Source organism: Phyllobates terribilis, unplaced genomic scaffold (genome assembly GCF_046119375.1).
Source record: "Phyllobates terribilis strain yellow unplaced genomic scaffold, ASM4611937v1 Scaffold_9__5_contigs__length_417890890, whole genome shotgun sequence".
Lineage (NCBI taxonomy): Eukaryota > Metazoa > Chordata > Amphibia > Anura > Dendrobatidae > Phyllobates > Phyllobates terribilis.
The window spans coordinates 303,066,705-303,087,413 of record NW_027362769.1 but is presented as its reverse complement, the minus strand read 5'-3'; the positions used below and the strand labels follow the sequence as shown (position 1 = coordinate 303,087,413).

The 20,709-nt window shown below is 47.0% G+C and overlaps 2 protein-coding genes across 4 annotated transcripts in view; one reads left to right on the top strand and one right to left on the bottom strand.

Moving 5' to 3' along the window:
* Positions 1-2,319, bottom strand: part of LUC7L (LUC7 like) — a 33,803-nt gene extending 31,484 nt beyond the window's left edge. The window contains exons 1-2 of the mRNA XM_073647917.1: positions 2,112-2,319; positions 478-572 (exon numbers count right to left, since the gene is read on the bottom strand). Coding sequence (XP_073504018.1) covers positions 478-572; positions 2,112-2,172 — 156 coding nt within the window. The 5' untranslated portion in view covers positions 2,173-2,319. The remainder of the gene's footprint in view (positions 1-477; positions 573-2,111) is intronic.
* The window catches only part of FAM234A (family with sequence similarity 234 member A), a 71,579-nt gene continuing 53,118 nt past the window's right edge, over positions 2,249-20,709 (top strand). Inside the window, exons 1-5 of one of the 3 annotated variants that reach the window (XM_073647914.1) lie at positions 2,249-2,406; positions 5,719-6,010; positions 7,469-7,582; positions 11,224-11,415; positions 20,413-20,543. In XM_073647914.1, the coding sequence (XP_073504015.1) occupies positions 5,746-6,010; positions 7,469-7,582; positions 11,224-11,415; positions 20,413-20,543 (702 nt within the window). In that variant the 5' untranslated portion in view covers positions 2,249-2,406; positions 5,719-5,745. Of the gene's footprint in view, positions 2,541-5,718; positions 6,011-7,468; positions 7,583-11,223; positions 11,416-20,412; positions 20,544-20,709 lie in introns of all 3 variants that reach the window. The other 2 variants (XM_073647916.1, XM_073647915.1) reach the window with 2 other exon arrangements.

Below are 20,709 nucleotides of genomic sequence, written 5' to 3'. Positions count from 1 at the left end.
TGTTTTTTATTTTTTACCATTCTTTCGGTCACACTATAAAAATCCTTGCCGTTTCCATGGATTTACATAGTGTTACCAAGTTGTCAAGCACTTCCCAAGTGATGCTAAAATCGCTTGGAAAGAGCTTGTCAACCCGCATGTGGAAATACATGTGAAGAACGCTTCACATCCGCTTGTCCCTGGCAGGAAAAACGCATGTACAATCCGCATGTACAATCCGCATGCGTTTTTCTGCCAGGGAGATGCAGAAATGCTCAGGAAAAAATCTGGAGCATTTCTGCATCGTGGGCACATAGCCTTACTCCACGATCTAGACACCAGCAGTTTATCAAATGATTAAAACTAAAAGATGCTTCTGCTTCGCCTGATCTAACAGAGCAATTAATTTTTAATACCGGGACAACCTGATGAGAATGTGGAGGACACACAGAACAGTAATGGATTCTATCAATACTAAAAGCAAAGGTCGATAATCACCGTTCCAGCAAGAATATCATGAGGACAGCAATCCAGGAGATGACTTTTGCAGACTCGATCATCTGTAAACTTTACTCGCTGCCGGGTCTCATCACCTGCAAGACAAATTTAAGCAAATGTCTTCACCTGTACCTTTTATGGAGAAGGGAAGATTAAGGTCCCAATGATCAACAACTTACCACTTAAATTGTGTACAAGTAAAAAGGTGTGACTGTGGCAAAACCCAATAAATTACTTGTAAAAATGAGGATAAAAAATCCACAGCCACATGAATAGCAATGCAGAATTCCCATTTATAACAGTGGGAAGAGGTATGTGACCCCGATGTCACGTCTCAAACAGGTGCTTACATAGTCAGACAATGGGCAGATCTATCAATCTATACACACAGGCTGTCTGGCAAAAATATATTGAAATACATGATGTTAAAGCTGTATACAGTATTTACGAAGCCCAGCTCAATACCATATCATAGACTGTAAGCTTGTGAGCAGGGCCTTCACTCCTCTCGGTATCTGAGTTATGTGTTATTCTGTAATGTCTTTATTGTCTGTACAAGTCCCCTCTAAAATCTAAAGTGCTGCGGAATATGTTGGCGCTACAGAAATAAACATTATTATTATTACCTGTGTGAAAAGCAGGCTGGGCTTTAGAGTTATAGCCAGCTTCAATTCTTTATGATAGTTTTCCCACTATTCAAAACTTAAGGTTTGACCTATGTGGTAATGTGATCAGAATAGAGCGGTCAGTGGAGGACTGGAGCAGTGCACATAGGAATGTGCGGATTATTTATGCTGGTTAGTGCAGCTGGATTGTACCCCGCACCTACAGACATCAGTGTTGGCGCCTGTCCTGTATGTAGTACCAGGCTCTAGTCTCAAGTACAGGAGGATAAGAACTTCCATATGGAAGAGCACACCCTCAAAGGGGAGACGTCAGATGCAAACCTCCTGGCAGATTGGCAGGCTGAGATGTCCTGGCAATATAATGATGCCCAGAGGTCCTTCTGTATGTTATCGCCTCATTGGACAGACTACAACCCCCAACATCAGCAGCGTCCAAGCAAGGACAGGGCCATGAAGTACTGGTAACAGGGTTACTTTCAGAAATACAATCCAATAATATCCCGCCAAGTCACCAGGATACAGCCTGGCATATGCCCAGTAAGCCTTTGTGTAAGGAATAAAACAGACGGTAGGGTAAGTTACGGCGTGTCGTCCATTCCAGCATCCAGCACAAGCTCTGGACATAACCACGGACACACCATACTGTATAATAAGGAGGACAGGAGACCACAGGAACAGTAAACAATAATGACTAATAATACTATCATTGCCTCGAACGACTTCTATAATAGAGAAAATGGAAGATCCCTTAAAAGAACAGGTAGTGCTGCGTGCACAATCCAAATACAATGGAACAGCTGGCAGCTCCACGTGTGGTAAATCACAGGCCGCCAGGTGGCGCAGTACAATCCAGCGCGCACCGTACGAGCCTCCATCCCCCGGACACAGGCTTCTTGTGTGACTATTATCCCGCCAGTCCGCCCGCAGAGCCGAGGGCCGTGTGTAGGCCTCACCACTACGACTCCCAAAATCCCCACCCCCACCCCTGTGCCGCCCGGACGCACTCACCATCCCGCGCCGTGCCCATAAGCTGGTCCAGCAGGGCTCTCATTTGGGCCTGAGCCGACATGATTGCTTCAGAGCGGCGTCTGCCTGCCCGGGCACACTTCTCGGTCCTCCCGCTGACGACTATCCTCCTACAACCCAGTCAGGCGACCCTCAGCAGAGGATTGTGGGAAAATGGAGAGACCGGAAGTAGGAATCCCAGTCTCTTCTGGCTCCGTGCTGCAAAAAATTGCCAGCAGTTTAGTTCCGCCCTGCTGCCGTGCGTGTGAGGGAGGCTAATGAAGTTTCTACAAGGAGGGTGAGTGCAGCGAGAAGCGAGCACGGCAGACGCCGAGGGAAGCCCGGGCTGGGACGAGACGTGGGGCTGCCGCTCCTAGATACACACTGACATGCTGGGAGGTGTAGTGCACCTGGGGCTGAGTCTCACAACTGGTACCCCTGACACTTAGAGACGCGGGCAGGCAGGGCATGCTGGGAGGTGTAGTCTTACAGTAGCTTGAAAGCGACACTTTTATAAAATCGTGGTTCAGAGCAGGCCTGGAAGCGACGCAGCCGGATAGACTGAGGCAGGAAGTGTGCGGGGACCCGCAGTGAGGGCTGTCAGGAGGAGGAGGGTCTCCTGGGGTCAGGGCTGTAGGATGGGGTTGTCAGGAGGAGGAGGGTCTCCTGGGGTCAGAACTCTAGGATGGGGCTGTCAGGAGGAGGGTCTCCTGGGTTCGGGGCTCTAGGATGGGGTTGTCAGGAGGAGGGTCTCCTGGGGTCGGGGCTCTAGGATGGGGTTGTCAGGAGGAGCTGCCCCTGGGGTCGGGGCTCTAGGATGGGGTTGTCAGGAGGAGCTGCCCCTGGGGTCGGGGCTCTAGGATGGGGTTGTCAGGAGGAGCTGCCCCTGGGGTCGGGGCTCTAGGATGGGGTTGTCAGGAGGAGCTGCTCCTGGGGTCGAGGCTCTAGGATGGGGTTGTCAGGAGGAGGAGGAGGGTCTCCTGGGGTCGGGGCTGTAGGATGTGGTTGTCAGGAGGAGCTGCCCCTGGGGTTGGGGCTCTAGGATGGGGTTGTCAGGAGGAGCTGATCCTGGGGTCGGGGCTGTAGGTTGGGTTGTCAGGAGGAGCTGATCCTGGGGTCGGGGCTGTAGGATGGGGTTGTCAGGAGGAGCTGATCCTGGGGTCGGGGCTGTAGGATGGGGTTGTCAGGAGGAGCTGATCCTGGGGTCGGGGCTGTAGGATGGGGTTGTCAGGAGGAGCTGCTCCTGGGGTCGGGGCTGTAGGATGGGGTTGTCAGGAGGAGCTGCTCCTGGGGTCGGGGCTGTAGGATGGGGTTGTCAGGAGGAGCTGCTCCTGGGGTCGGGCCTCTAGGATGGGGTTGTCAGGAGGAGCTGCTCCTGGGGTCGGGCCTCTAGGATGGGGTTGTCAGGAGGAGCTGCTCCTGGGGTCGGGCCTCTAGGATGGGGTTGTCAGGAGGAGCTATATCAGGTTATTATTTTGTCCACGCTATAGTTAGAGACATTGTGATACCTTTATTTTATAAACCTCTGTAAATTTATTTTAAATGTGTCCGACTTCAGGCACATGAGCGGTGAAGGCGCGATGCAAATATTTGCTGTATATGTACAGTTGTGATTGTGCAGCTTTTTGACCGTTTTCTGAAATTGTTATAAAAACACCAATTTTCACATAATTTTTAAAATCCATGGCAAAAATATTAGAAAATCACAGCAAAAAATGCAGTGCGTAACATTGCAACATACCCTTGTCCCAAAAAGTGGGTGACATGTTACATTTGAGATTTTATAACATAATTTTGTTAAAAAAAAATTAAAATGTTTATGAAAATATATGTATAACACTTTCCCTAATTAGGAATACCGTATATTAAATATAACTAGTCGGCGTAAACTGTTCCTTAACCACTCCATTGTTCCCGGCTCTGCACTGAACAGACTAAAATGGAGTTGTTATAAGTAGGGATGAGCGGACCTGTGGAAGTTCAGGTACTAGAACTGTACCCAAACTTGAACCTGAACCAAAACTTCACTGAAATCTATGGGGACCCAAACTTTGGAGCTGGGAAACCTCTCTCCCTCTCCTCTCCTCAGACTCCCGAACTCTCAGGCTATGTGCACATGATCAGGAAATAGCAGCGTTTGGAAGCAGTGTATTTTTGCTGTGTTCAAAACGTGTTCTAATCACGCAGTTAAGGAAACGTTCACACAATGCGTGTTTTTGCACGCTTTTCTGCGCGCGCCTTTTCAAAATACGCAATGTGCCTTGTGTCTGTCGGCAAAGTGAATGGGAAATTCACTTTGCCGTTCAGACACTGTGTAATTTTACGCAGCGCGAAAGCGCAGCTGCGTAAAGAATTGACATGCAATTCTTTACGCACCGCGGCCTGCGCTATCTTCCATATTGTGCCCATTATAAGCGATGGAATTACGCAGCGGTGTTCACACACTGCGTAATTCCAGCGCTTTTTTACGGAAGTGCAGGAGAAATGAAGGATGTGACGTCACACGGGGGCAGCCCTAGGGAAAACAGGAACCGGAAATCCCACTATTTTGGGATTCTTTGTTCCTGGTTCCCCGCCGCTGCTCACGTGTGACGGGCATGGACACCTTCAACAGATTAGCCATGCTGTATACTCCAGTGTATAATCTCTTCTCAGTAGAGAAGACTGGAAATCACATCAATGACACTTTTTTTTCTCTTTTTTTTTTTTTTTCCAACAAACTTTGTCTGTCTTTGTAGTGTACACTGCAGAAAAAAATGCATGCGTAAAAAAAACCGCAGTGTGTGAATAGAGGTGTTTTTTTTACCTGCGAAAAGAAGCGCAGGTAAAAACTGCAGGAAAATACCTGCGCGTAACAAAAAGCAGCAAATACGCAGTGTGTGAACATAGCCTAAATCCGCATGTGTTCAGTGAACCATGCGGATTTACTGCATCTAATGAGTGGCTATGGGTGAAACTACGCTAGTGTTTCCGCTATAGATAATTGACATGCTGCCGCTCATAAACCCGCTTTACGCAGCATCAAATAGAAGCACAGTGGGCCTGGGATTTCTATAAATACATCCACTGTGCTTCTAATGTAGAACGCAGCATTTTTTATACAGCGCAGGTGAGCTGCGTCCAAAACGCTGCTCTTCCTGATTGTGGACACGTACCCTAAAACGGATTTCCAGAAGAAGTCCGTGTTCGGGGTTCAGCACCGGCCCCCACGAACCCCGAATTTACAGTTTGGGTTCGCTCATCTCTAGTTATAAGGAGTCATCTCTCTGGAGTCAGTCATGTGGACTGGTCAGTATAGAGAAGGAGGGATCACTAATCTAGATTGCTCACTATTTAGAAGGATGCCTCATGTCTGATAGAATTGATTAAAATCATGATTTCCCTAAATGGACTGATACTGATTACTGACTGCAGAGGTAGGACTCCTCCTAACAACTCCGCTCTAGCCTGTTCATTGGGAAGTGGGGAGACGGCTAGAATGGAGTGGAGATGAGAGGCATCAGTATGCAGCCCGCCCCAGAGACCCCGCAGAGGTCCCACGCGCCCCAGAGACCCTGCAGCCATCCCACGCGTACTCCAGATTTCATAATATTCTGTTTTTCCTTTGCAGAAGGCATTTGTGTTGTTTGCCTCTACCATGGACAACAGGGAAGCAGAGGGAGAAGACCATCCTTTAAAAAATAATGAAGGAAAGACTATAGAGAACAATGACACGAGTGGAGAAAAGGATGTGTGCATTAAAAAGCAGAGTGGGCTCTCGCGCTTGTCAAAAATTCGCACTGCCTTGTTTTTTGGCGCATTGTTCCTTTGTCTTATTGTAGTGTTTGCCTTTTCATTTATAATTCCTTGTCCAGTGAGACCTATATCTCAGAGAACTTGGAGCATACAGTATGACAAGGCTGGTAAGCTTGCTAATATGAAGAATTTTTCATGAATTATTTGTACTCTAAAAAAAATGACCTGTTTCATGTGTTCCCCAAATGTAATATGATCGTCGAGGAATGTAAAGAGCTAGCAACTTGCCAGAATGTTTCCCAGCTGAGCACAGGATATCCTGCACAGTCTGTGTGTGATCCCAGCAGATAGGGCTTATATTCCCTGCAGCACCACTGCTGGATACATTGGGATTACACATTAAAATCAATGGAGTTTTCATGGTCCACACTCTTTGTAGCATAATTTCATTTTTTGAGGATTTGAATGGAACCTATTCCTGTCCTGTATTAAAGGGCTTTACCCAAAATCACACGTTATCCCCTATCCACAGGATGAAGGAAAACTTGCTGACCGTTGGGGGTCTGACCACTAAGACCTCCAGCAATCCCCAGAACAAGACTCTGTAAAGCTTTATTGAAGAGGGGGTGCACAATCAGCGCTGTGGAGTTGGAGTCGGTATAATATGCAGGATGTGCTGTAAATGTTTTCATAAGAATTTGGGAAAGTTATGAAATGTCTTATAAATGTCTGATCTGTTCCTGATCTCAGGATCTTGGCTTTTAGTTGAGCTGAATCTGTGCTGCACTTTATGTACACGCTCAGTAGTGAGGCCCTGGTGCACATGCTCAGCCTCAGTGGGACTGCCAGAAAGAGCTAAGCTCTGTACTCGGCTTTCTCCGGCAGTTCCATAGACAATGAATGTAGCGGAAGCAAGGTATGTGCATCTCACCATTCGAGACAAGGCTCTGTTTTTTTGGATGACTGGGGGTCCTAGCAGTTGCACGATCAGCAAGCTATCTCCTCTCTATAGGACACCTGGCACCCCTGCCGATCAGCTGTTATCCACGTCGGCTGCCGGTCAAAAGTACTCACTTGCTGAGCTGCTCCGTCTACTTGTAGTGGATGTCGCAGGGTACTACACATCCGCCTCCTATTGATACCAAGCCCCGGCCACTACAAGTAGATGGAGCAGCTCGGCAATGGAGTACTTTCGACCGACCGCCGCCAATAACAGTTGATTGGCAGGGGTGCCGGGTGTCGGACCCTGGCCGGTCAGACATTGATCACCTATCCTAAGTATAGGCCATCAATGTAAAGGTAGTGGACAACATCTTTAAGTCAATATTCCCTACTGCTTGTGACTGTTTTGATAAATGTGATATGCCAGCAGTTGGCTAACTTGGCCACACAAAGTGGCATCTCTGTGTACTCAGCTTGAAAAGACCAATAACAGGGTACAAAACAGGTAGGCAATGTACATTTCTGGAAATTTTTTGTTATAGTTACTTTTTAAAATCCCGAAAAACAAATTTACTTTTGCTTCTTTTTATTCTACAAACATTGAAACTAACATAATGCACCAATATGTGTTCTGAGTGTTGATAATCATAGAGTAATAGGCTTTTTTTTTCTTTGGGGAACAGTGGGTTATCCTTTTTTGGCTACTCAAGATGTGAACCAAGATAAAGTGCAAGATGTTCTTTTCATTTTTAAAACCGACAATGCAAGCAGGTCAAATGTCTCCTGTGTGGATGAAGGTAAGATGTCCTACTTGTGATGAACAGCTGCTGATTTTGAGAATACTTACCCCTCAGTAGTGCAGCCTGTGAAGAATGAGGAGGAAGCATCTAGATAGCAGCCACATCCTGTAACCAGAAACTGAGGCTAGCAAAGCCCTGAAAGAACAGCTTTGTTGTATATGCCGCTGCCACTAGGGGGAGCATTGATAACACTGAATGCAGTAAGTGCCGCCCTTTGAGGTGTGACTGCAAATATTCAGCATGGTATTTTCTAAGTCTATGTATGCAGAGGATATGGCACTCTGTATAAAAAAAAAAAAAAAAAAAAAAGCCAAATAAAATCAGAGAATTTTAATCACGGCCATTGAGAACAGAAAACTGGTATGCAGTGCAAAAAAAAGCTTTTTTTTTTCTTTTTTACCTAGAGTAACAAAACTTGCTTTACTCACTGACCTCTGCTCCAGCACTGTCTCACCTTGTCTTTGCAGACAGAGCTGCAGCAGTATCGTCCTGACCACTCCGCGTAACTGCTGGGCTCTGCGGTGATGCCAAGGTAGATGGCTCGAGAGCCATGACCCTAGTGATTGGCTGCAGAAGTCACCTGCTATGGATGAGATGCCATTACTGCAGCCATGTAAAGAGCAGGGAAGAGGCAGTGCTGGACAGTGGTTGGTGAGTAAAGCTATTTTTTTCTCTTGCTAATGAAGGCCTTGATGACATCCCATTGAACCACGACATAAGTCATTGGTGTCCACTTTAAACAAGACTCTTGGCAAAAGTTGGATTAACAGTTTACCAGATGTGGTGTGAACAGAAACTTATTGAATGCTTCTGTTTGTTGCTGGAGCAACATTTCTTGAACTCTCCTTACTCCATTACTTTTCACTTGTGGTTTATTGTTACCCCCAGGTATACCCAAAGGGGTTTTCCCAACATTGCTCTCCGGGAGCACACCGCTACTTTGCCTCTCATGTTCCTACTTGCTGGGGGTCGGTGCGCTCATGATTGATTGACAGTTCAGACCAGTGGCATGTTTGAACCACTTGCCTAAATTGTGCTCTCTCTGATGCTGCATGCAGACACAGCTTTGCCTTTCCAGCGTCAGATGAGTGCAGGGGAACTGAAGTTGACTGCATCTAGTGATTCGGCTAGCTTATGAGCACGTACATACACTATGAGAGGGTTTGTAAGCTCTGCACTTCTTGCTTAGCAGACCAGCCACCACTAATAGACTGCAGAGGTGGCCAGACCTAGACAATGAGCAGTAAGCTATAAATGTAAAAATTCCTCCATTCTGAAGAACCAAGAGAATTTTTAATAAGTTGTTTGTTTTTAAAAGCACTTTGCAATTTTAACCATGTATCACGTTGAGAATAACCCATTAATGCTACATGAATTGTGGAAATGTTGTACCATCTAAGGGCAGTGTGTTATACAGCAGTATATGATGGACAGAATAATGTATTGTGCTATGCCTAAAGATTCAGTATAACTTGTATTTTAGTAAAATAATGAGTCCAGTGTGTGGTCCTACTAGGTGATTAGCAGCTTTCTGGGTATTAGTATGTACTGAAATACCGTAGTTAAGCACTAATTATTCGTATCGCATTCTTCCTCCTCCCTCCTTGCTCCTTCCTCCCTCCCTCCTCTCTTCCTCCCTCCCTCCTCTCTTCCTCCCTCCCTCCTCTCTTCCTCCCTCCCTCCTCTCTTCCTCCCTCCCTCCTCTCTTCCTCCCTCCCTCCTCTCTTCCTCCCTCCCTCCCTCCTCTCTTCCTCCCTCCCTCCTCTCTTCCTCCCTCCCTCCTCTCTTCCTCCCTCCCTCCTCTCTTCCTCCCTCCCTCCTCTCTTCCTCCCTCCCTCCTCTCTTCCTCCCTCCCTCCCTCCCTCCTCTCTCTCTTCCTCCCTCCCTCCTCTCTCTCTTCCTCCCTCCCTCCTCTCTTCCTCCCTCCCTCCCTCCTCTCTTCCTCCCTCCCTCCTCTCTTCCTCCCTCCCTCCTCTCTTCCTCCCTCCCTCCTCTCTTCCTCCCTCCCTCCTCTCTTCCTTCCTCCCTCCCTCCCTCCTCTCTTCCTCCCTCCCTCCTCTCTTCCTTCCTCCCTCCCTCCCTCCTCTCTTCCTCCCTCCCTCCTCTCTTCCTTCCTCCCTCCCTCCCTCCTCTCTTCCTTCCTCCCTCCTCTCTTCCTTCCTCCCTCCTCTCTTCCTTCCTCCCTCTCTCCCTCCTCTCTTCCTTCCTCCCTCCCTCCCTCCTCTCTTCCTTCCTCCCTCCCTCCTCTCTTCCTTCCTCCCTCCCTCCCTCCTCTCTTCCTTCCTCCCTCCCTCCCTCCTCTCTTCCTTCCTCCCTCCCTCCCTCCTCTCTTCCTCCCTCCCTCCTCTTCCTTCCTTCCTCCCTCCCTCCCTCCTCTCTTCCTTCCTCCCTCCTCTCTTCCTTCCTCCCTCCTCTCTTCCTTCCTCCCTCCTCTCTTCCTTCCTCCCTCCTCTCTTCCTTCCTCCCTCCCTCCCTCCTCTCTTCCTTCCTCCCTCCCTCCTCTCTTCCTTCCTCCCTCCCTCCTCTCTTCCTTCCTCCCTCCCTCCCTCCTCTCTTCCTTCCTCCCTCCTCTCTTCCTTCCTCCCTCCTCTCTTCCTTCCTCCCTCCTCTCTTCCTTCCTCCCTCCCTCCTCTCTTCCTTCCTCCCTCCCTCCCTCCTCTCTTCCTTCCTCCCTCCCTCCTCTCTTCCTTCCTCCCTCCCTCCCTCCTCTCTTCCTTCCTCCCTCCCTCCCTCCTCTCTTCCTTCCTCCCTCCCTCCCTCCCTCCTCTCTTCCTTCCTCCCTCCCTCCTCTCTTCCTTCCTCCCTCCCTCCCTCCTCTCTTCCTTCCTCCCTCCCTCCCTCCCTCCTCTCTTCCTCCCTCCCTCCCTCCCTCCTCTCTTCCTCCCTCCCTCCCTCCCTCCTCTCTTCCTTCCTCCCTCCCTCCCTCCTCTCTTCCTTCCTCCCTCCCTCCCTCCTCTCTTCCTTCCTCCCTCCCTCCCTCCTCTCTTCCTTCCTCCCTCCCTCCTCTCTTCCTTCCTCCCTCCCTCCTCTCTTCCTTCCTCCCTCCCTCCCTCCTCTCTTCCTTCCTCCCTCCTCTCTTCCTTCCTCCCTCCTCTCTTCCTTCCTCCCTCCCTCCTCTCTTCCTTCCTCCCTCCCTCCCTCCCTCCTCTCTTCCTTCCTCCCTCCCTCCTCTCTTCCTTCCTCCCTCCCTCCCTCCTCTCTTCCTTCCTCCCTCCCTCCCTCCCTCCTCTCTTCCTCCCTCCCTCCCTCCCTCCTCTCTTCCTCCCTCCCTCCCTCCCTCCTCTCTTCCTTCCTCCCTCCCTCCCTCCTCTCTTCCTTCCTCCCTCCCTCCCTCCTCTCTTCCTTCCTCCCTCCCTCCCTCCTCTCTTCCTTCCTCCCTCCCTCCCTCCCTCCCTCCTCTCTTCCTTCCTCCCTCCCTCCTCTCTTCCTTCCTCCCTCCCTCCTCTCTTCCTTCCTCCCTCCCTCCTCTCTTCCTTCCTCCCTCCCTCCTCTCTTCCTTCCTCCCTCCCTCCCTCCTCTCTTCCTCCTTCTCTTCCTCTCCTGTAAGAGTAATAAGGACCAACCACCAGCTTTCCCCAGCAGCACCAGATAAGTGATACATCAGTATAAACAGTACTCTTTTATAACTATTTTTGCAGGCTTTCAGCAACCATGCTTCTTCTTATCTGCCCTGTCTGGTACAAATGGAAGTACACTATGGGTCAGACCGGTTTCTGATGATGATGTGCTGTTAGTGGAGTGTGGACTCCATTATCTTGGTGGCATGGACGACGTTGCTTGTCTGGTTATAAGAAAATCTGGGTTTATATTAGCAATTGACTCTACAACAGGTACTTTTCATTCTGTACATTTTAACACTCATGTAAATGATTATTTACAAGTATAAAAATCCAATTTCGGTTCCAGGGATACTAAGCTTTACTAACATTGTAAAAGACAATTTTATTAGAAGTAAGACTAATAGAAAAATCACCATAAACATCACTCTATATACACTGCTCAAAAAAAATAAAGGGAACACTTAAACAACAGAATATAACTCCAAGTAAATTAAACTTCTGTGAAATCAAACTGTCCACTTAGGAAGCAACACTGATTGACAATCAATTTCACACGCTGTTGTGCAAATGGAATAGACAATAAATGGAAATTATTGGCAATTATCAAGACACCCTCAATAAAGGAGTGGTTCTGCAGGTGGGGACCACAGACCACAGCTCAGTACCAATGCTTTCTGGCTGATGTTTTGGTTACTTTTGAATGTTGGTTGTGCTTTCACACTCGTGGTAGCATGAGATGGACGCTACAACCCACAGAAGTTGCTCAGGTAGTGCAGCTCATCCAGGATGGCACATCAATGCGAGCTGTGGCAAGAAGGTTTGCTGTGTCTGTCAGCATTGTGTCCAGAGACTGGAGGCGCTACCTGGAGACAGGCCAGTACACCAGGAGACGTGGAGGGGGCCGTAGGAGGGCAACAACCCAGCAGCAGGACCGCTACCTCCGCCTTTGTGCAAGGAGGAACACTGCCAGAGCCCTGCAAAATGACTTCGAGCAGGCCACAAATGTGCATGTGTCTGCACAAACGGTTAGAAACTGACTCCATGAGGGTGGTATGAGGGCCCAACGTCCACAGATGGGGGTTGGGCTCACAGCCCAACACTGTGCAGGACGCTTGGCATTTGCCACAGAATACCAGGATTGGCAAAGTCGCCACTGGCACCCTGTGCTCTTCACAGATGAAAGCAGGTTCACACTGAGCACATGTAACAGACGTGACCGAGTCTGGAGACGCCGTGGAGAGCGATCTGCTGCCTGCAACATCCTTCAGCATGACCGGTTTGGCAGTGGGTTAGTAATGGTGTGGGGTGGCATTTCTTTGGAGGGCCGCACAGCCCTCCATGTGCTCGCCAGAGGTAGCCTGACTGCCATTAGGTACCGAGATGAGATCCTCAGATCCCTTGTGAGACCATATGCTGGTGCGGTTGGCCCTGGGTTCCTCCTAATGCAGGACAATGCCAGACCTCATGTGGCTGGAGTGTGTCAGCAGTTCCTGCAAGATGAAGGCATTGAAGCTATGGACTGGCCCACCTGTTCCCCAGGCCTGAATCCCATTGAGCACATCTGGGACATCATGTCTCGCTCCATCCACCAACGTCACGTTGCACCACAGACTGTCCAGGAGTTGGCGGATGCTTTAGTCCACGTCTGGGAGGAGATCCCACAGGAGACCATCCGCAACCTCATCAGGAGCATGCCCAGGTGTTGTAGGGAGGTCATGCAGGCACGTGGAGGCCACACACAATACTGAGCCTCATTTTGACTTGTTTTAGAATATTACATCAAAGTTGGATCAGCCTGTAGTGTGTTTTTCCACTTTAGTTTTGGAGGTGACTCCAAATCCAGGCCTCCATTGGTTAATAAATTGATTTCCATTGATGATTTTTGTGTGATTTTGTTGTCAGCACATTCAACTTTGTACAGAACAAAGTATTCAATGAGAATATTTCATTCATTCAGATCTAGGATGTGTTATTTGAGTGTTCCCTTTATTTTTTTGAGCAGTGTATGATTACCTAAGAATTCTGATCCCCTAAAGATTGAAGATGTAATTAAAAATATTTGGAGGCCATCATCCAGTTACAACATACTTTGTAAGGAAAGTGCATTGTGGTGGTTTGTGATACAGGATCCCTTCTAAGTGCTAGAGGGGTCACTTCACTGCTGTTTCAATTGATGTCCTTAGGCTTTTAACTAAAAGGTCCCTAAACTAATGCTGATGACCTTGGCATAAACATAACCCTTGGGAATGCAGCAGATCCAGGAGTAAGCGTGACTCCTCTGCAAAGCAACTCGTTATCCTTCTTAGGAAAAAGCCACAGTACTCTTAGTTCACTTCATTTCAGTGGTTTGATGCTTGGTTCATAATTCCGAAACTGGTGCAGATCTTTCCCTACACTGCTTTACAATGTGTGAACTAAGACACTAGACATAAATTATTCCTATCCTGCACTTTAGATAAAGTTTTTGTTTTCTTTTTTCCCTCGCTTAACTTTTAATTTAGTTTTTTGTCTTTTGTTTTTATTAACATAGACTTATTGGGTTTTTTTTTGCAAAATGAGTTGAGTCTTTAATGGCATAAGTTTAAGGTACATGTAATACACTGAATAAGTTTTAAAAACATGGTAATACCATATTTATAGCCATTTTTTGTTTTATTGTTTGTGTGCAATAAGAAAAAAAATAAGTAAATAGTTTAGTTTTGTTTCTTCACATTTTGAGTCAGAACTGTTTTTTAATTTTTCTGTTAACTGAGCTGTGTGAAAGCTTGTTTTTTGAGTTGGTACAGTTTTGGGGTATATAACATTTTTTGATCACTATTTATTTCCTAATTTTTAAGACTCGGTCTGTCTAGGCCAGGGATGTCAAACTAAAATGCAGAGAGGGCCAAAATATAAAACTTGGACAAATTCGCGGGCCAACCTTGATAAGTATTAATAACCCTCCACACAGTATAAAGGACCCCACATTGTCATCCATACAGTACAATGGGCACCACATAGTCCTCCATACAGAATAATAGGCCCCACATATAGTCGTCCATACAGAATGATGGGCCCCGCATATAGTCCTCCATACAGAATGATGGGCCCCGCATATAGTCCTCCATGCAGAATGATGGGCCCCGCATATAGTCCTCCATACAGAATGATGGGCCCCGCATATAGTCCTCCATGCAGAATGATGGGCCCCGCATATAGTCCTCCATGCAGAATGATGGGCCCCGCATATAGTCCTCCATGCAGAATGATGGGCCCCGCATATAGTCCTCCATGCAGAATGATGGGCCCCGCATATAGTCCTCCATGCAGAATGATGGGCCCCGCATATAGTCCTCCATGCAGAATGATGGGCCCCGCATATAGTCCTCCATGCAGAATGATGGGCCCCGCATATAGTCCTCCATGCAGAATGATGGGCCCCGCATATAGTCCTCCATGCAGAATGATGGGCCCCGCATATAGTCCTCCATGCAGAATGATGGGCCCCGCATATAGTCCTCCATGCAGAATGATGGGCCCCGCATATAGTCCTCCATGCAGAATGATGGGCCCCGCATATAGTCCTCCATGCAGAATGATGGGCCCCGCATATAGTCCTCCATGCAGAATGATGGGCCCCGCATATAGTCCTCCATGCAGAATGATGGGCCCCGCATATAGTCCTCCATGCAGAATGATGGGCCCCGCATATAGTCCTCCATGCAGAATGATGGGCCCCGCATATAGTCCTCCATGCAGAATGATGGGCCCCGCATATAGTCCTCCATGCAGAATGATGGGCCCCGCATATAGTCCTCCATGCAGAATGATGGGCCCCGCATATAGTCCTCCATGCAGAATGATGGGCCCCGCATATAGTCCTCCATGCAGAATGATGGGCCCCGCATATAGTCCTCCATGCAGAATGATGGGCCCCGCATATAGTCCTCCATGCAGAATGATGGGCCCCGCATATAGTCCTCCATACAGAATGATGGGCCCCGCATATAGTCCTCCATACAGTATTATGGAGGGCAGTGCCAGTGTTGCGGGCCAGATATAGTCACCCTTCAAGCCAGAGTTTGACATGTGAGGTCTAAGGGAAGAGTCAGACCGCCGTATAACTTGGACAAGGATCGCAACTCAATGCTCAGACTGGCACTCGGCTCTCTTGACCCAAGCATGACAACTGCATAAAAATACATGCTGTCACACTTGGGTTGGGAGAGCAGACGGAGAGTCCGAGCATTGTGTTGCGCTCCTCACCCGAGCATTGTGTTGCGCTCCTCACCCGAGCATTGTGTTGCGCTCCTCACCCGAGCATTGTGTTGCGCTCCTCACCCGAGCATTGTGTTGCGCTCCTCACCCGAGCATTGTGTTGCGCTCCTCACCCGAGCATTGTGTTGCGCTCCTCACCCGAGCATTGTGTTGCGCTCCTCACCCGAGCATTGTGTTGCGCTCCTCACCCGAGCATTGTGTTGCGCTCCTCACCCGAGCATTGTGTTGCGCTCCCCACCCGAGCATTGTGTTGCGCTCCCCACCCGAGCATTGTGTTGCGCTCCCCACCCGAACATTGTGTTGCGCTCCCCACCCGAGCATTGTGTTGCGCTCCCCACCCGAGTTATACAGCCATCTGACTCTCTTCCCTAACAGTTTAGATGCTGGGGTCACTACTACCTGGACTGTAGCATCTAAGTGGTTAATAAGCAGTGCCTGATTAGCCTCTGGTGGTATGCCAAGTAGCTGCAGCCGGATCTTCCCCCTTCGACCTTGTCATCAGTAGGACAAGGTGCTTGTTAATCTCCACAGCCTCAAATCCTTTTTTCTGCAGGATTTCTACAAGACTACATACAGTGGTGGCCAAAAGTATTGGCACCCCTGCAATTCTGTCAGATAATACTCAGTTTCTTCCTGAAAATGATTGCAATCGCAAATTCTTTGGTATTATTATCTTCATTTAATTTGTCTTCAATTAAAAAACACAAAAAGAATTGTCCTAAAGCCAAATTGGATATAATTCCACACCGAACCTAAAAAAGGGGGTGGACAAAAGTATTGGCACTGTTTGAAAAATCATGTGATGCGTCTCTAATTCGTGTAATTAACAGCACCTGTAACTTACCTGTGGCACCTAACAGGTTTTGGCAATAACTAAATCACACTTGCAGCCAGTTAACATGGATTAAAGTTGACTCAACCTCTGTCCTGTGTCCTTGTGTGTACCACATTGAGCATGGAGAAAAGAAAGAAGACCAAAGAACTGTCTGAGGACTTGAGAAACCAAATTGTGAGGAAGCATGAGCAATCTCAAGGCTACAAGTCCATCTCCAAAGACCTGAATGTTCCTGTGCCTTCCGTGCGCAGTGTCATCAAGAAGTTTAAAGCCCATGGCACTGTGGCTAACCTCCCTAGATGTGGACGGAAAAGAAAAATTGACGAGAGATTTCAACGCAAGATTGTGCGGATGGTGGATAAAGAACCTCGACTAACATCCAAACAAGTTCAAGCTGCCCTGCAGTCCGAGGGTACAACAGTGTCAACCCGTACTATCCGTCGGCGTCTGAATGAAAAGGGACTGTATGGTAGGATACCCAGGAAGACCCCACTTCTTACCCCGAGACATAAAAAAGCCAGGCTGGAGTTTGCCAAAACTTACCTGAGAAAGCCTAAAACGTTTTGGAAGAATGTTCTCTGGTCAGATGAGACAAAAGTAGAGCTTTTTGGCAAAAAGCATCAACATAGAGTGTACAGGAAAAAAAAGAGGCATTCAAAGAAAAGAACACGGTCCCTACAGTCAAACATGGCGGAGGTTCCCTGATGTTTTGGGGTTGCTTTGCTGCCTCTGGCACTGGACTGCTTGACTGTGTGTATGGCATTTTGAAGTCTGAAGACTACCAACAAATTTTGCAGCATAATGTAGGGCCCAGTGTAAGAAAGCTGGGTCTCCCTCAGAGGTCATGGGTCTTCCAGCAGGACAATGACCCAAAACACACTTCCAAAAGCACTATAAAATGGTTTGAGAGAAAGCCCTGGAGACTTCTAAGGTGGCCAGCAATGAGTCCAGACCTGAATCCCATAGAACACCTGTGGAGAGATCTCAAAATGGCAGTTTGGAGAAGGCACCCTTCAAATATCAGGGACCTGGAGCAGTTTGCCAAAGAAGAATGGTCTTCAATTCCAGCAGAGCATTGTAAGAAACTCATTGATGGTTACCGGAAGCAGTTGTTCGCAGTTATTTTGGCTAAAGGTTGTGCAACCAAGTATTAGGCTGAGGGTGCCAATACTTTTGTCTGGCCCATTTTTGGAGTTTTGTGTGAAATGATCAATGATTTGATTTTTGCTTCATTCTCTTTTGTGTTTTTTCATTGAAGACAAATTAAATGAAGAGAATAATACCAAAGAATTTGTGATTGCAATCATTTTCAGGAAGAAACTGAGTATTATCTGACAGAATTGCAGGGGTGCCAATACTTTTGGCCACCACTGTAAGGAACATGCAGAAGATTGTCCAAGATGCAGAGAGACCAACAGAGTTGGAGTATCAGTTATTTCTAAGTTTAGAGTTCCTTTAAAGGGAGTCTGTCACCCAAAACCACAATTTAAACTAAGCACATAGTCATATAGGGGACTTGGTCTGTATAAAAATCATACCTTTACTATACAAATCTGCCCCTCCATTGTATAAAAAAGGCTCTTTATTCCCATATGATAATCAGGGTGCTCCGCGCACACTTTGTGTTAAGCAGCTTCAGTGCACCGTTCAGCCCACTGAATGCAAATATCCATCTCCATCTCTGGTGATTGACAGCACTGTCTCAGGATAAAGCTGGTGCATCAGCTCACTTACTCCTGGGGAGCCTAGATTTATATATTCAGTTTTTTTCCTCTCTGTCGTAGCTGCACATTAATAGTGGAGCAGCAGAGAGGAGAGAGAACACAGGTTATTCTTTTGAGGTTGAGGAGATTAGCCAGGAGGTCAGAGATTAACAAACTACTTGTCCTACTGATGACAAAGCAGAGGGGGGGGGGGCTCCTTCTGGAGCTAACTGGCATGAGGTTGGACAGTAAGCAGAAGCAGCTGAAATGGAAAAGCTTGAGATGATTTCGTTACTTTTATCTCCGTATAACTTGGGTTTACTTCTGAGGCAAAATAAGATCACAGGAGATATTATTCAGGGAGGAATTGCTATGATATATCCATATTTTTTGTGTCTGATTTCTGCATGATTTTAGTTTTCCTTTTAAATTATGAACTGATATCTTGTTTAGTCGGTAATGCTCTGAACACTGAACTGGACTGGACTTTTTTTTCCCCATATTTGTTTTTCTTCAGGCGTACAGTACAGACCGAAAGTTTGGACACACATTCTCATTTAAAGATTTTTCTGTATTTTCATGACTACGAAAATTGTACATTCACACTGAAGGCATCAAAACTATGAATTACCACATGTGGAATTATATACTTAACAAAAAAGTGTGAAACAACTGAAAATATGTCTTATATTCTAAGTTCTTCAAAGTAGCCACCTTTTGATTTGATGACTGCTTTGCACACTCTTGGCATTCTCTTGATGAGCTTCAAGAGGTAGTCACCGGAAATGGTCTTCCAACAATCTTGAAGGAGTTCCCAGAGATGCTTAGCACTTGTTGGCCCTTTTGCCTTGACTCTGCGGTCCAGCTCACCCCAAACCATCTCGATTGGGTTCAGGTCTGGTGACTGTGGAGGCCAGGTCATCTGGCGTAGCACCCCATCACTCTCCCCCTTGGTCAAATAGCCCTTACACAGCCTGGAGGTGTGTTTGGGGTCATTGTCCTGTTGAAAAATAAATGATGGTCCAACTAAACGCAAACCGGATGGAATAGCATGCCGCTGCAAGATGCTGTGGTAGCCATGCTGGTTCAGTATGCCTTCAATTTTGAATAAATCCCCAACAGTGTCACCAGCAAAGCACCCCCACACCATTACACCTCCTCCTCCATGCTTCACGGTGGGAACCAGGCATGTAGAGTCCATCCGTTCACCTTTTCTGCGTCGCACAAAGACACGGTGGTTGGAACCAAAGATCTCAGATTTGGACTCCTCAGACCAAAGCACATATTTCCACTGGTCTAGTGTCCATTCCTTGTGTTCTTTAGCCCAAACAAGTCTCTTCTGCTTGTTGCCTGTCCTTAGCAGTGGTTTCCTAGCAGCTATTTTACCATGAAGGCCTGCTGCAGAAAATCTCCTCTTAACAGTTGTTGAATAGATGTGTCTGCTGCTAGAACTCTGTGTAGCATTGACCTGGTCTCTAATCTGAGCTGCTGTTAACCTGCGATTTCTGAGGCTGGTGACTCGGATAAACTTATCCTCAGAAGCAGAGGTGACTCTTGGTCTTCCTTTCCTGGGGCGGTCCTCATGTGAGCCAGTTTCTTTGTAGCGCTTGATGGTTTTTGCAACTGCATTTGGGGACACTTTCAAAGTTTGCCCAATTTTTCGCACTGACTGACCTTCATTTCTTAAAGTAATGATGGCCACTCGTTTTTCTTCACTTAGCTGCTTTTTTCTTGCCATAATACAAATTCTAACAGTCTATTCAGTAGGACTATCAGCTGTGTATCCACCAGACTTCTGCACAACACAACTGATGGTCCCAACTCCATTTATAAGGCAAGAAATCCCACTTATTAAACCTGACAGGGCACACCTGTGAAGTGAAAACCATTTGCGATGACTACCTCTTGAAGCTCATCAAGAGAATGCCAAGAGTGTGCAAAGCAGTCATCAAAGCAAAAGGTGGCTACTTTGAAGAACCTAGAATATAAGACATATTTTCAGTTGTTTCACACTTTTTTGTTAAGTATATAATTCCACATGTGTTAATTCATAGTTTTGATGCCTTCAGTGTGAATGTACAATTTTCATAGTTATGAAAGTACAGAAAAATCTTTAAATGAGAATGTGTGTCCAAACTTTTGGTCTGTACTGTATATATTTCTGAATTTATTACAGATACATTTCACAGCACCAACTACATAAAACATGCCCCACAACTTGGATGAAATGTAATTATTAGGGAAAAAATGATGTCTGCCTTTAGTAATGAATATGAAAATGGCAGCACCAGGTCCCACAACCTCTGTAACTGGAGCTTAGAGACCAAACTTGTACTTATAGTATTTTAGCAGATTGTGTGCTCCACTCTATATGTCTTATTCGCATAGACTTGGAGGAGCCTCTTCACCCTTCCCTCTGTTTTACTGTAGAATCCTGATATTTCCTGTTATACATGAGCTCGTGTTTTGCAGGACATGCTTTGTGGGAAAAGCCAACTGGATTTGCAGCTGAGTCCACTGTTATAAAGCCAGTGCTGAAAATTCCTGATGTTGATGACGATGGTATAGAAGATCTTATGGTTTTTGTCTTTGTGGAAAATGAGGTAAAAAAAAAAGTTTGATTATAATGTAAAAGTATTGCTGTACTGTAGTTGAAACACAAAGCAAATAGGAGGTGATATTTACCAAAGGCTGCGATTACACTAAGTCATCACAAGACTTAAAGGGAGTTGTCTGGTTCATCTCAAAACTGGGCTCAGTGGTGGTGCT